This window comes from Scomber japonicus, chromosome 14 (genome assembly GCF_027409825.1).
Source record: "Scomber japonicus isolate fScoJap1 chromosome 14, fScoJap1.pri, whole genome shotgun sequence".
NCBI classification, from domain to species: domain Eukaryota; kingdom Metazoa; phylum Chordata; class Actinopteri; order Scombriformes; family Scombridae; genus Scomber; species Scomber japonicus.
Genome location: NC_070591.1, coordinates 6,876,776 through 6,890,319, shown reverse-complemented (window position 1 = coordinate 6,890,319; position 13,544 = coordinate 6,876,776). Strand labels below are relative to the sequence as shown.

At 39.7% G+C, this 13,544-nt stretch overlaps 2 protein-coding genes across 3 annotated transcripts in view; one reads left to right on the top strand and one right to left on the bottom strand.

Annotated features, from left to right (window-relative positions):
- Positions 1-310: 310 nt before the first annotated feature.
- Positions 311-7,437, bottom strand: setd4 (SET domain containing 4). Its single transcript, XM_053333676.1, has 12 exons — positions 7,357-7,437; positions 6,784-6,879; positions 6,574-6,611; positions 5,977-6,065; positions 5,002-5,238; positions 3,890-3,949; positions 2,479-2,608; positions 2,192-2,366; positions 1,863-1,941; positions 1,272-1,352; positions 898-1,021; positions 311-771 (listed from the first exon to the last, which is right to left on the bottom strand). The coding sequence occupies exons 1-12, from the start codon at positions 7,430-7,432 to the stop codon at positions 559-561; spliced, it is 1,398 nt and encodes a 465-aa protein (XP_053189651.1). The 5' UTR covers positions 7,433-7,437; the 3' UTR covers positions 311-558.
- A 1,070-nt stretch (positions 7,438-8,507) lies between these two features.
- The window catches only part of cbr1 (carbonyl reductase 1), a 166,680-nt gene continuing 161,643 nt past the window's right edge, over positions 8,508-13,544 (top strand). For both annotated transcript variants that reach the window (XR_008322941.1, XM_053333682.1), the window contains exons 1-4: positions 8,508-8,560; positions 10,380-10,494; positions 11,998-12,167; positions 13,418-13,525. Coding sequence is in view for 1 of the 2 variants with exons in the window: in XM_053333682.1 (XP_053189657.1) it covers positions 10,382-10,494; positions 11,998-12,167; positions 13,418-13,525 (391 nt within the window). In the remaining variant the exon portion in view is untranslated. The remainder of the gene's footprint in view (positions 8,561-10,379; positions 10,495-11,997; positions 12,168-13,417; positions 13,526-13,544) is intronic.

The following is a 13,544-nucleotide window of genomic DNA, read 5'->3' as shown; positions in this document are numbered from 1 at the left end:
TACATTATTGACATTTCATTAATCATCTTTTTAAGAGAAATATGATGGGCCAAATCTTTCTGTTTTCCTCTTTTCTGTTATACTCATACAAAAACACACTTTTAAGGCAAGTCCAAAAGGCTAAAATAGTTAACAGTTATATTTTGTGCACCATTGTTTTTCCTTGTCCATCCATTGATAAACTGCTAGTGGTGAAAAGCTCTGTACTGTCTTACTTATATGCTCTTTCTGTATATCTAGAGTTTTTATTTTAAAACCAGGAAGTCTCCGAAGAAACATGATCTCATTTAAAAAGGGAGACTTGGCAGAATAAATATCATAAAATTACATAAAAACACATTAAAAATCAGAAGTATAAAACTTGATTTAAAACAACATGAAACATGTTTTTCGTGATGCTTGAAAGCTTGACGAGAAGGCAGAGTTACCAGATGATGTGAGAATTCAGTCCAGGTAACGTCATAGTCATGTCCCCTCTCTGTTTCCTGTCTACATCGTCCCCTCTTTCCTCCCAAAAAAAGACTGGATGGCGAGCAGGACAGCCAAAAACGTGGCTTATTACAGGGAAGGACAGACCTGAGCACCAATCACGTGTCGGCTCACAGCGTCGATGTCCGGTTGGCATGGCAACGTGTCATCTGACTGTCTCTGCGAGCCTTGCAGTGTCTCCAGACAGCTTCCCAGGATGCATTTCTCCTCCTGTCGCAATGACCTCACCACCTCCAGCTGCTCCCTGACTGACTGGTCGCACCGCTGGAGAAGATGGGAAATCTACACACACACACACACACACACACACGCGCGCACACACACACAAAAAAGTCTTCATAAGTGTGGGTTTCTTCAGGAGAAAACAGATACTTGGTGGAGTGTGTGTGTGTGTGTGTGTGTGTGTACCTTGTCCAGAGCTCTGTGTGTGTCTTGTAACAGTCGCTGACACAGAGTCTGAGCTGTCTGAATGCTCCACCGCTCCCTCTCTTCACACAGCGCCTGGCCGAGCAACACCGCCTTCCACTGCTGACTACGAAAAATCAACACAAACACACACACACACACACACACACACACACACACACACACACACACACACACACACACACACACACACACACACACACACACACACACACACACACACACCCCATGACTCAGTTACTGACCAATCTGAAGGAGTTAAATAAGAAAGTTGATCTTCCCTTTAACACAGTGTGACTCAACATCTGTGTGTGTGTGTGTGTGTGTGTGTGTGTGTGTGTGTCTTTTGGTCTTACTACAGTGTTTGTGGCAGGGACAGCAGTCTAAGAGCTGTCATCAGCCTCCAGCTCGGGCCTTCAGCGGACAAAGTTAGGTTACTGTGAGGGAGGAAAGAGAGAGGAGAGGGAGTGGAAGGAGTTTATGCATCAAATTTGAGTTTTAATCTCTGTGTGAAATATGGAGGCAGCTGCTGTTAGATGTTATGCTGAGTTTAACAGAAAGACTGGAACAAGGGTGGAACTGCAAGTATAGAGAGAAAATCTGCCAAAAAAAGATTCCTGTTGAGCGTCCAGGGTCAAAACTGACTGACTTTAGCAAAGTTTTCATTCTAACTTATTATCGCTGCTTTTACACATATTTTTGGAAATGATGATCAATAGGCCTCATTTAAAGTAATTGATACTTCATTTTTGAGTTAATGCCAGTTGTTCTCTTGGGTCAAATAAATAGTTAAATAGTTTAAACACTCTTTTTACTCTCATCCAACTCTGGGCAAGACAGAAATCCAAGTATGTCCTAAAATGGACTGTTTCTTTAAAAACCCTCCTAATTTATTATATATATATAGAGAGAGATAGATAGATAGATAGATAGATAGACAGTCTTACTGAAGGAAGTTGTTGTCTCTTAGGAACTTTATCTTCTGATCCAAACTTCTGTCTCCTCTTAAAACCTCACAAAGGAGACCTGAAGGATGGGAGGGAAACATTAGAAACATGTGACCTGAATCTGTCAATAATCATATATTTAGTAGCTACTACAGGCTGTATAATTTCAGGATGCACCAAAAGGTTGTTTAGGTATGATATTTTGAAGACACAACAAGGTCCACATTTTAAAATATAAAGAATAATTCCTTTTTATCGAGTCTAAATGCTTTAAAACATTTCACAAACTGACTCACATCAATACTTCATCAGTCATCAGTCCTTCCTACCTGTGTCCACGTAGACCACGCTGTGTGGGTTGCTGGAGGCGACAAACCCGTACTCTAACAACAGCCGCTGGTTGTCATGGGAACCGTAGTTAATGAAGGCCTGCTGGTAGCGCAGAGTCCCGGAAATGCTCTTGATTTCGTAACATCTGGTCGCGTCATTGAAGTTTGCTTTTACCTGAGAGTCAAAGAAATTGTTTTTGATAGAAAGATGAGTGAAAGGAAATTTGTAGAACATCCAACTACTCTATTTTAATGTGTTTATGTGTTAATGAGAGTTTTTAGTTTACCTGCACGTCCGGTCGGTGGTTGAGAAGGTCCAGGAAGGGAGCTAAAGCGTAATTATTCTGTCCAGACAAGAAGTCGTTGGGCGGGTGGGACATGAAGACGGAGCGTGTGTTGATGCTACACCAAGCCCATCTGGAGGAGGAGGAGGAGGGGGGGGGCAAGGAAGGGGAGGAGGAGGAAGACGAGGAGGAGGGGGAGGAGGACGAAGAAGAGGAGGAGGACGAGGACGAGGAGAATGAGGAGGAGGGGGAGGAGGACGAGCACGAGGAGGAGGAGAATGAGGAGGAGGATGAGGAGGAGGAGGAAGTGTTTCATCATAATCTTACTGTTGGACATCCCAACAAATTTGCAACATCAGTATTTCCTGTGTAACATTTCGTCAGTTCAACTGTGCAATATATTTTCTTCCCTTTATAATCCACACTAATACTCCTCTCAACATGCTGTTACTGTTCTTTATTTCCTATTGTTAAAATAGCTGGTCTTACTTTATTCTTTCTTATTGGTGCTCTTTCTATATTTGCTCTAAATCTTCCCATCATTAAACTAATAAAGGATCATCTTATCTTAGTATCTTAGTAGTGAAACATCTCTCTGTTTGAAACCCTTGATTATATGATTCAACAGTTTAAAAAAGTACCCCCCCCCCCCCCCCCACACACACACACACACACACACACACACAGTACTGGGCAAAAGTTTGAAGCACTTTAGGGGTTTTTTTTCTTTGTATGACATTAATAAAAAACATGGCATGGCATTATTATTGAAAGCATCCTTAACCCTCCTGTTGTCCTCAGGTCAAGGAAGGAAGGAAGGAAAGGAGTAAGGACAGAGGAAAGGAGGAAAGGAGTAAGGAAGGAGGAAAGGAAAGGAGAAAGGAAGGAAGGTGGGAGGAAAGGAGGAAGGAAGGAAGTGAGTAAGGAGGGAGGGAGGGAGGAAAGGAGTGAAGAGGGGGGAAGGAAGGGAGGAAAGGAGGAAAAGAGGGAGGAAAGAAGGAGAGAAGTGAGGAAGGAAGGAAAGGAGTAAGGAAGGAGGGAGGAAGGAAAGGAGTAAGGAAGGAGGGAGGAAGGGAGTATGGAAGAGGAGGGAGCAAAGAAAGAGGGGAGGAGGGGAAGAATGAAGGAAAAATTAAAGAAAGAGGGAAGAAGGAAGCAAGGAAAGAACAGTCAAAAGAGAGATGGGGTCAATTTGACCCGGGAGGACGACAAGAGGGTTAATGCCTTAAAGTTTTGCCCAGTATCGTATATATAATGTATATATATCAAAATAAAGAACCAGTGAGAAAACGCTTTCTTGACAGAGCTGTTAAACTGGAACATCTTCACCCAACCACATCTATCATAAAAGATAGAGAGGCTTATCTTTAATCTTTAACGCTCATGTTTCCTGTGGATGAATATGAATGCATACCTTAAGGCCTCGTATGTCAACACCTCGGCAACGGGCAGGCTCAGGATTGGCTGCAGGGATCTGGATCAAGAATAAACTGATGGTGATTTTTGTTGACACTGATGGGAACAATAGAAGCAACTGATATCTACACTGAGTCAAAAGTCACCTATATGTTAAGATTTGGTCACACCTGAGTTTACTCCCCATTCATTTGGAGAGAGTGAGATGCATTTACTGTCTGTAGGTTAACTCACACATTTGATCTTTTATTATATTGAGTCTCATCAGTTTGAGAAAGAATAATATAATATAATTGCATGATAACATTTGCAGAAAAGTACAATTGTTTTTCTTGCATTTATAATGTAAGTGATGGAGGACTAAATCCACAGTCTTCCTTCTGTGGTAAAATGTGTTTAACCCTCCTGTTGTCCTCAAGTCAAGGAAGGAAGTTAGGAAGGGAGGAAGAAGGAAGGGAAGAAAGGAAGGGAGGAAGGAGGGAGGAAGTAAGGAGAGAAGGAAAGGGAGGAAGGAGGGAGGAAGGAAGGAAGGAAAGAAGGAAGGGAGGAGGGAGGGAGGAAGGAAGGAAGGAAGGAAGGAGGGAGGGAGGAAAGGAAGGAAAGAAGGAAGGAAGGGAGGGAGGGAGGAAGGAAGGAACAGTAAAAACACACAGGGTCAAATTGACCCGGGAGGACGATACAAAGGTTAAAAGTTGATCTGAAGCTAATATGAAGCTTCAGCGTCCAAATGAGTCAAATCTTCATCTTCTATGTTTCAACATTACAGTGTTTTTAGTACCAAAGTCTCTTTTTGTTACTATACTTCCACCACAGCTCAACAGGGAAACACAAAGAGAGAATTTGATGCTATAAAGACTGTAAATATGTCAGATATCACTTGATATGACTAACTCAGACTGCTGAAGCTGAATATAACCTTCACATCTACTTTTAAATGCCTGTCTGGACACACTGTGGATTTTGACCCTCTATCACTTTACACTGAATGCAAATTTGAAGATCTATTAATAGTCAGTATGAACAGGAGGAATGATTACAGCCAGGAAAAACTATCTATCTATCTATCTATCTATCTATCCATCTATCCATCCATCCATCCATCATTCCCACCTGAAAAACTCCTGATTGGAGGAGTGCATGTCTCTCACAGCCTCCCTCTGCTCCACCGCCTGCCTCCTCACACCGGTTGGAAGAACGGCCATGACATCGTCGGCAAAATAAGCCGGGCAGGTGTAAGAGGTGGGCAGCGTGTCTATGTAGGGGAGCCAATCGGAGGCCTCTCCTCTGTGCCGCTCACACACCAGGAAGACACAGAGCGCCAGCAGGGGGGAGAGGCGGGACTTCCAGCTGTGGAGATAAATAGTAAGAGTTTGGGTCAATCCCTTTCTGCTTTTTAGACCTGTTGCATATTTACAGTGTTTTCAAACTAACTATATTTTCCTTACTTTTTCCTGCACTTTACTCTTTTAATATATCATTCTTTGCAGGTAAGGAAAGTTAAATCACTGCTACTATAACACACTGAAGCTTTAGACAGGAAGAAGTTAATGCAAGGCTGTTGCAATGGATTTAATTCAATATTACAGCTTTTTATTGTATATATCGCCAAATGAGGCTATAAGAAAGTTGATATTTGCAATTTCTGATATTCTGAATAGTTTCACTTATGTATGAATGTGTGTGTGTGTGTTGTTGTGTTTGATATACACATCTCACAATATGGCAAAAATATTAAACTATTTAAAAAATAATGGATAAGCACACATCACTGACATAAATCCAACACAGTTTATGACATTATAATCAAGTTTATGGCAGGACTTCTCTCTCTCTCCCTCCCTCCGTCCCTCCGTCCCTCTCTCCCTCTCTCTCTCTCTCTCTCTCTCTCTCTCTCTCTCTCTCTCTCTCTCTCTCTCTCTCTCTCTCTCTCTCTCTCTCTCTCTCTCTCTCTCTCTCTCTCTCTCTCTCTCCCTCCCTCTCTCTCCCTCCCTCTCTCACTCCCTCTCTGCCTCTCTCCCTCCCTCCCTCCCTCTCTCTCTCCCTCCCTCTCTCTCCCTCCCTCCCTCCCTCTGTGTGTGTGTTTACCTCTTGATATACTGTCCCAGGTAGCTGTCCAGGACTGTTGAGGTAGTGAGGAGACAAGACTCTGGCAGAGAAATCAACATGTGGCCGGTCTGATGAACAGAGACAGGCAAAGAGGAAGATTTATTATTATAACGTTAATCTCACCTCCGCTGAGCATTACTGCTGACATGTTTCCCCAAAACTGAGGCACAACATAATTTATGGGTTATAGATCATTGCATTTGGGATCAAATCTGACACATCTATTAACCTGACCAAAAGCCATTTGACTCTACAGAACTTAAACTGCACTTATCTGAAAAATAAAAAACAATGTCTTTAAATAATCTGACAAATGAATCCCTTCATTTACGATAACCATACACATTATGTCAAGATTATGTGATTATGTGAAATGGCCACTGTTATTAGCTCATTTTGTATAAACACAGCTATGAAAATTAATGAATGAATCACCAGTAAAGCAAAAGTCCAACTGAAAAATAAATCACTCAAAAAGATGACTAGATAACCTACAATAACTAAAACAACTGTATAACTTTATCTTTCTTCCATCTTTAATGATGTAAACTGACTGTTGTCTGTTAGCTGGCTTACCTTTACATTCCTGAGAGCCTGCAGTCCTCTTCCTGTGTCTGGAAAGAGAAAGAGCAAGACACAAATTGATTGGCATGATCTGTTGCACTCATAAATCAAAGCTACAAAGAAAAAAAGCACATCTGTATCTCTATTCATTCTTCCTCTAAACCAGGCATCTTATTATCTTATTATATTCAGCAGAGACTCTTAAGGACAGAAGTTTCCTACCAGAGAAGAGAGCCGGCTGCAACAGCGTCGAGGTGAATCCTCTCTGGTGAAGAAACTTCATCAGCTTCACATACTGAGGCTGGTGACACAGAGAGACTGAGGAGAGAGAGAGGGAGGGAGAGAGGGAGAGGGAGAGGGAGAGAGAGAGAGAGAGAGAGAGAGAGAGAGAGAGAGAGAGAGAGAGAGACAGAGAGAGAGAGAGAGGGAGGGAGAGAGAGAGAGAGAGAGAGAGAGAGAGAGAGAGAGAGAGAGAGAGAGAGAGAGAGAGAGAGAGAGAGAGAGAGAGAGAGGGAGGGAGGGAGAGAGAGACAGAGACAGAGAGACAGAGAGAGAGAGAGACAGACAGAGACAGAGAGACAGAGACAGAGAGAGACTCACTATAACATCCGAAAATGCATGTATTTATATTTAATTGTATAAAATTGTATTGTACTGTACTGAATATGAATTGTAATATTATAATATGTATGTAAATATTTTCTAAAATGCTTTGGCAACAACACATTCCTGTTCATGCCAATAAAGCTGTTTGAGGAAAACTACAGTAAAAGAGTAAAGCTTGTTGGTTTGTACCTGACTGGACGATGCTCTCACTTTTCTGCCTCCTCTTCCTCGCAGCTCGCCCAACCCGATGGCCGTGACCCCTCATGACCCCACCTGACCCCGCCTGGACCGTGGTGGATAAACATACACACAATAAGTACACCTTAACGTGAACAATAGTCTCTCTGTCTCTCTTAGCTAAAACTCAGTTTGTTTGTTTTTAGAGGAGTTATTTGTATAAACACTTAAGTGCCCAACTTCTTCTGCACAAGTATTTGTTCACTTCCAATTCAAGCACAGTATAGCTGCAGAAGTGGAGTTTTTAGTACCCAGAAATTTTCTCCAACATTTGGTGACTTGGTAAAATTAAGTCCCCCACTTGTTATCTTCTTATCACCATCGGCATAATAACCATAAATATCATCAAAGTAAAAATCATGTCTTGAAAAAGAAGGATCTTGCCCATATACATTCCCATATTTAAATACTATGCTTTCCAGTCTACTATTGCCAACCCATTAAATACAAGCAGTGGCAGTACATACAGTAGTAATACAATTACATATGTATTCCTCTGCTTTGAATTATAATTTGACTCATCTTAAACTCAAAAAATAATCTTAATTATCCCAGAAATTCCTTGTCCTTGCTCAAATTAGTTGTGATGACATACTTGTAGGTATATAAGTATTAAACTGAGACTTTAATGTGAGCACAGACACACTTTTAGCAGAATAATGTGAAAACAAACTCTGAACAGTGAAGCTCAAATCTCCACCCTAAAGGAGCAATAAGAAAAACATGTTTTTGAGTGGAAGTGGACTTTAAATATACATCAAATCTGTTATAAATGAGTTTAATCATGCTTTGTTATTGAATCTTTTAGTGGAGTAACAACCAATCCTTATCTCCTAAAACCAGGAAACATCACACTGAGAGCTGCACCAATGAAATCAAGCATATTAATAGAAGTAGTTCAACTATAAATATAATATAGTTCAACAGCTAATGAAATACCTCAGTAGTATCCTCATTTATATCCTGGATTCATGTCGCTTCTCGTGTGCATGTTTCCAGCCATAGACCACGTGGTCTGTGTTGTTGTTCCGGGTCTGCGCCGTAGGTCTGCGCAGTGAGTCAGTTTCCTCCTCCTGTCTTTCTCTCTTTTACTCCCATTTTGCTCTCCAGCTTTCACTCCTGCAGCTTCACTCTGCACCAGAAGACCTCACTCAAAGTAAGTCTCTTCACTTCAACTTTAAACTACAGTCTTTTACCAACGTGCTTTAATTTAAAATGGCGCGCTTTTAGTTTCTACAACTGAGCGAAAGTTTGGTTTAGTAATTGAAATAAATGCGCATGTGAGCTTGTTAATGTTATGTAACGTGAAACAATGATCTGATAGCAGGCGTCCCCTCTGTTAGCTGTGTAAACATGCATGATTACATATTATGCAACCTACTGTATAACTACTGCTGTTATAAGACATGTATTAACACCGTTATGCAACAATCATCGTGCAGAAATAGTCTGTTAATAATCCCACTAAGACGAGTTCATATGTTGAAGTGTGCATTAGGTCAGATCTGGAGGTGTGATTGTGCATTTTCTGCCCTTAATTTCATTGTATATGAATAAAATCTCATTTCCAAGTTAAAGCCATGAGTATGCTGTTAGTTTTAGACCCACCCAGTATAAAATGTAATAATTAAAACGTGACTTTTACAACTGTTTTTGACATTTACTATCTCATCATAAGTTTATAAAAGCTATTTCAGCAGTAATTTGTTACTTTATTCCAGATTTTCTGTTATGACACCATTAAAAGTGGGATTTATCTCTTTCCCAGTTGTCACCATGACTCAGCAAATCTGCTTTCAGTCATCTCTCCCTCATGACTGATAAAACAATCCCAGTAAAACCAGTTCATATGTTGAAGTGTGCATTAGGGGTCAAAGGTCACACAGTGCAGATCTGGAAGTGTGACTGTGCACTTTCTGCAACTCATTTCATCTTATATGATTTAAAATCTCATTTTAAAAGTTGAAACCATGAGTATATTGTTAGTTTTAGAATGAAAATAGAAAAAAAAGTATAACATTTAATATATAAAACTTGATTTCTATAGCTGCTTTTGAGATTTACCAATTTATCAGATGCTTAAAAAGTTCCTGTTTTTTATGATTAATGCTAATTCAGCAATAATTTGTTATTTTATTCCAGATTTTTTTTGTTATTACATCGTTAAAAGTGGGATTTATCTCTTTCTCAGTTGTCACCATGACTCAGCAAATCTGATTTCAATCAGCTTTCTCTCATGAAACAATCCCAGTAAAACCAGTTCATATGTTGAAGTGTACATTAGTGCTCAAAGGTCACACAGTGCAGATCTGGAGGTGTGACTGTGTACTTTCTGCAATTCATTTCATTCTATATGATTGAAATCTCATTTTAAAAGTCACCATGACTCTGCAAATCTGATTTCAATCAGCTTTCTCTCATGAAACAATCCCTGTAAAAACCAGTTTAGGGGTCAAAGGTCACACAGTACAGATCTGGAGGTGTGACTGTGTACTTTACGCTCCTTATTTCATTTTATATGATTAAAATGTCGTAACCATGAGTATATATAGTTAGTTTTAGAATGAAAATAGAAAAAAAGTATAAAATTAATATATAAAACACGACTGTTACAGCTGCTTATGAGATTTATCAACTTAATCAGATGCTTAAAAAGTTCCTGTTTTTTATGATTAATGCCAGTTCAGCAATAATCTGTTACTTTACTCCAGATTATTACACCATTAAAAGTGGGATTTATCTCTGCTATCAGTTCCCAGTTGTCACCATGACTCATCAAATCTCGTTTCACTCATCTCTCCCTCATGGCTCGCTGACTCAGATCAACAGTTTGAACACAACTGGCTTAGCAGGATTTATAGCTGCATGGTTAGACATAGTTTCTGCTTTTAGAGGTTGTTTTATAGTAATGCTATAATAGTATTCAACATGCAAGTTCATTCACTGATGTCTCTCTCTTTCTCTCTCTCTCTCAGCCATGTCTACCAAAGTCGCCGTGGTAACGGGCAGCAACAAGGGCATCGGTCTTGCCATCGTCCGAGCGCTCTGCAAACAGTTTCAGGGAGATGTTTACCTCACCTCCAGAGACGCGTAGGTACTCCACACCTGGTAACATCTGGCAACCAGGCTGATGTTTGTGTCATTAGTTTTTTCATCTGTAAAATGTCAGAAAATGGCAAAAAAAAATATTGATCATCACTGATTCCCAAAGATCAAGATACAACTTCAGATGGCTTGTTTAGTCCATGACCTAAAGAGACTGAGTTTACTATCATAGGGGACTTTAAAAAATCCCAAATATATTCACATAAGCTGGAACAAGTGAATTTCAGTGTTTCTTCTTTTTAAAAATGAGTCGAAGGGATTATTTAAATAGTGCTGAAATTCATGATTATTTTCCTCAGTAGTTATTTGATCTATAAAATGTCAGAAAATGGCAAAAATAAAGAAAGAAAGATGATCACTGTTTCATTTTCATATAATTTTAGTGTTTTTTCTTCTAAAAAATAAGTCATTAGGAGGATTTTTACCAGTATTGTTGCAGTTTAAGAGCTTACCTCTATTTTCTAGCAAATCTCCCCTTTCTCACACAGTGTAATACAGTATGTCTGGCAGTATTTTGTCTTTTTATAAACACAGCTATAAGCCTGATTTCTTATTAAATGTGACCAGTGAATAGGACCTATTACTACACTAATACTACGGGCCTTTCTTTCTTAGTTTTAATATTATTTATTGGTGCCTTATTAACCAGTTTATTATGATGTGGATTAAGATAACACCCAGGTCAAGGTTGCTTTTATTGTCCCCTGAAGAAGAAAATGATCTTGGACTGAAGGAACTGCTGCAATAAAATAGAGAGACACTAATTAATTAACTTATAAATAAATAAATACATGTGAAATAAGGCTCATTTTAACCCTCCTGTTGTCCTGGAGTCAAGGAAGGGAGGGAGGAAAGGAGGAAAGGAAAGGAAAGAAGGAAGGAAGAAGAAAGGAAAAGAGGGAGGAAGGAAGGGAGGAAAGGAAAGAACGAAGAAGGAAGGAAAGGAGGGAGGAAGGAAGGAGGGAAGGAAGAAGGAAAGGAGGGAGGAAGGACGGAGGGAGGGAGGATGGAAGAAGGAAGGAATGGGGGGAGGAAGGAAAGGAGGGAGGAAGGATGGAGGGAGGGAGGATGGAAGAAGGAAGGAATGGGGGGAGGAAGGAAAGGAGGGAGGGAGGAAGGGAAGGAAGGAAGGAAAGGAGGGAGGGAAGGAAGGAGGAAGAAAAGGAGGGAGGAAGGAAAGAGAGAAGGAGGTAAGGAAGGAAAGGAGGGAGGGAGGAGGAAGGAAAGGAGGGAGAGAAGGAAGGAAGGAAGGAAATAAGGGAGGGAAGGAGGACGGAAAGGAGGGAGGGAGGAAAGAAGGAACAAGTCAAAACAGACGGGGTCAATTTGACCCGGGAGGACAACATGAGGGTTAAATGTGTGTGTAATGTTTTGTAGTTTGCAGCTGAAGATTTTAAATAAATACACACAAAATAACTTAAAATACTGCATGCTTTTTAATATATAAATATAAATTAAAGTGCTGATAACATTGTGATCTCGCTGCAGCGGTCGAGGTCAGGAAGCAGTTCAGTCTCTGAACTCCGAGGGACTGAAGCCGATGTTTCAGCAGCTGGACATCAACGACGTGAACAGCATCATCGCCGCCGCCGCTTTCTTCAAAGACAAGTACGGAGGAGTGGACGTCCTCGTCAATAACGCCGGGATAGCGTTCAAAAGTAGGATTACACTGCTACATTCATCCATACAGGCACTATATGTAGAAATATAGCACTATTAATACTGTTTTAAAATAGCAGCACTGGCTTCAAAATGCTTAATAGTTTCACTTCAACCATAACTGAGCTGCATTATTATAGTTAAAATGACAATTAGAAAAGAAAATAGACAATTAAACATAATACATTTTTTTTATAACTCTCTTTATTGGAAGCAATTTCACAGGCAACAATATAAAAACAGGAGAGCAGTTATCATTGTACAACGATCAAGGGCATATTAATAATACCGAATACATATAAACAATACATGAGAAAGAAAAAGACGAGAAAAAAACAAAAAAATCTAATAAATAAATAAAGATTAATTGCAATTAAACAAATAAAAATAAAGTTAAATAAATAAATTAAATAAATAAATAAAAAATAGTAATAATTAAAAAAATAAATAAATAAAACATTTAAATAAATAAATTAAATAAATAAATAAAAAATAGTAATAATTAAAACATTTAAATTAAAATTCAAAATTCAAATAAAAAAAAAAGGAGAAGGGGGGTCAGTCATCAGAATCAGACAGAGATGTCAGACAGTCAATATAATTTAGGAGAGGTCTCCGAGTCTTTTCAAATAAGTTTAGCGAGCCATTAAAAGAAAATCTAAGCTTCTCTGGTCTAATGGACAGTAAAAGCTCTTTCACCCATCTGTGGTGGGATGGAGGTTGAGGGCGTTTCCAGCTAAGGAGAATGAGTCGCCAGGACAACAGGGAGGCAAAAGCAAGTACGGTCTGCATGGCTTTAGAGGTTATAGGATGCAAAGGGGTGTAAACATAATACATTTAATAGAAAACTGCTCAACTGTACTCTATAAACACTTTTTGCATTATACCAATCAACTAAACTAAATATAGACTTATTAATGATATTTAAGTGAGACAATCTTATCTCCTGCAGCTATAACTGTGTTTTAAGAAGCACTCATTCATCACAGGGTTAAAAACGAAAGCTTACGATTGGTTAAACAGTTTAAACAGGAAGTAATTAACTTGCCACATCTCAGCAGGCTGCAGCCAATCAGTGCAGTTAATTTTATGTTAGATATTTGAGTTTGATGGAGTGTATTTGAACACACCGGGATGCTTTCACTTGTTTCCAGAAAACGTCAGAAAATGACATTGAGGGCTGAAGGAGAAAGTTAATAAGGAGGTGACGTCATGCCGACTCTTTTTCTCTCTCTGTCTTTGTTTTTAGATGCAGACACGACTCCGTTTGCGGTCCAGGCGGAAGTCACCCTCAAGACAAACTTCTTCGCCACCAGAGACATGTTGACTCACTTCATGCCGCTCGTTAAAGCCGGAGGTACGGACGCAGAACTGGA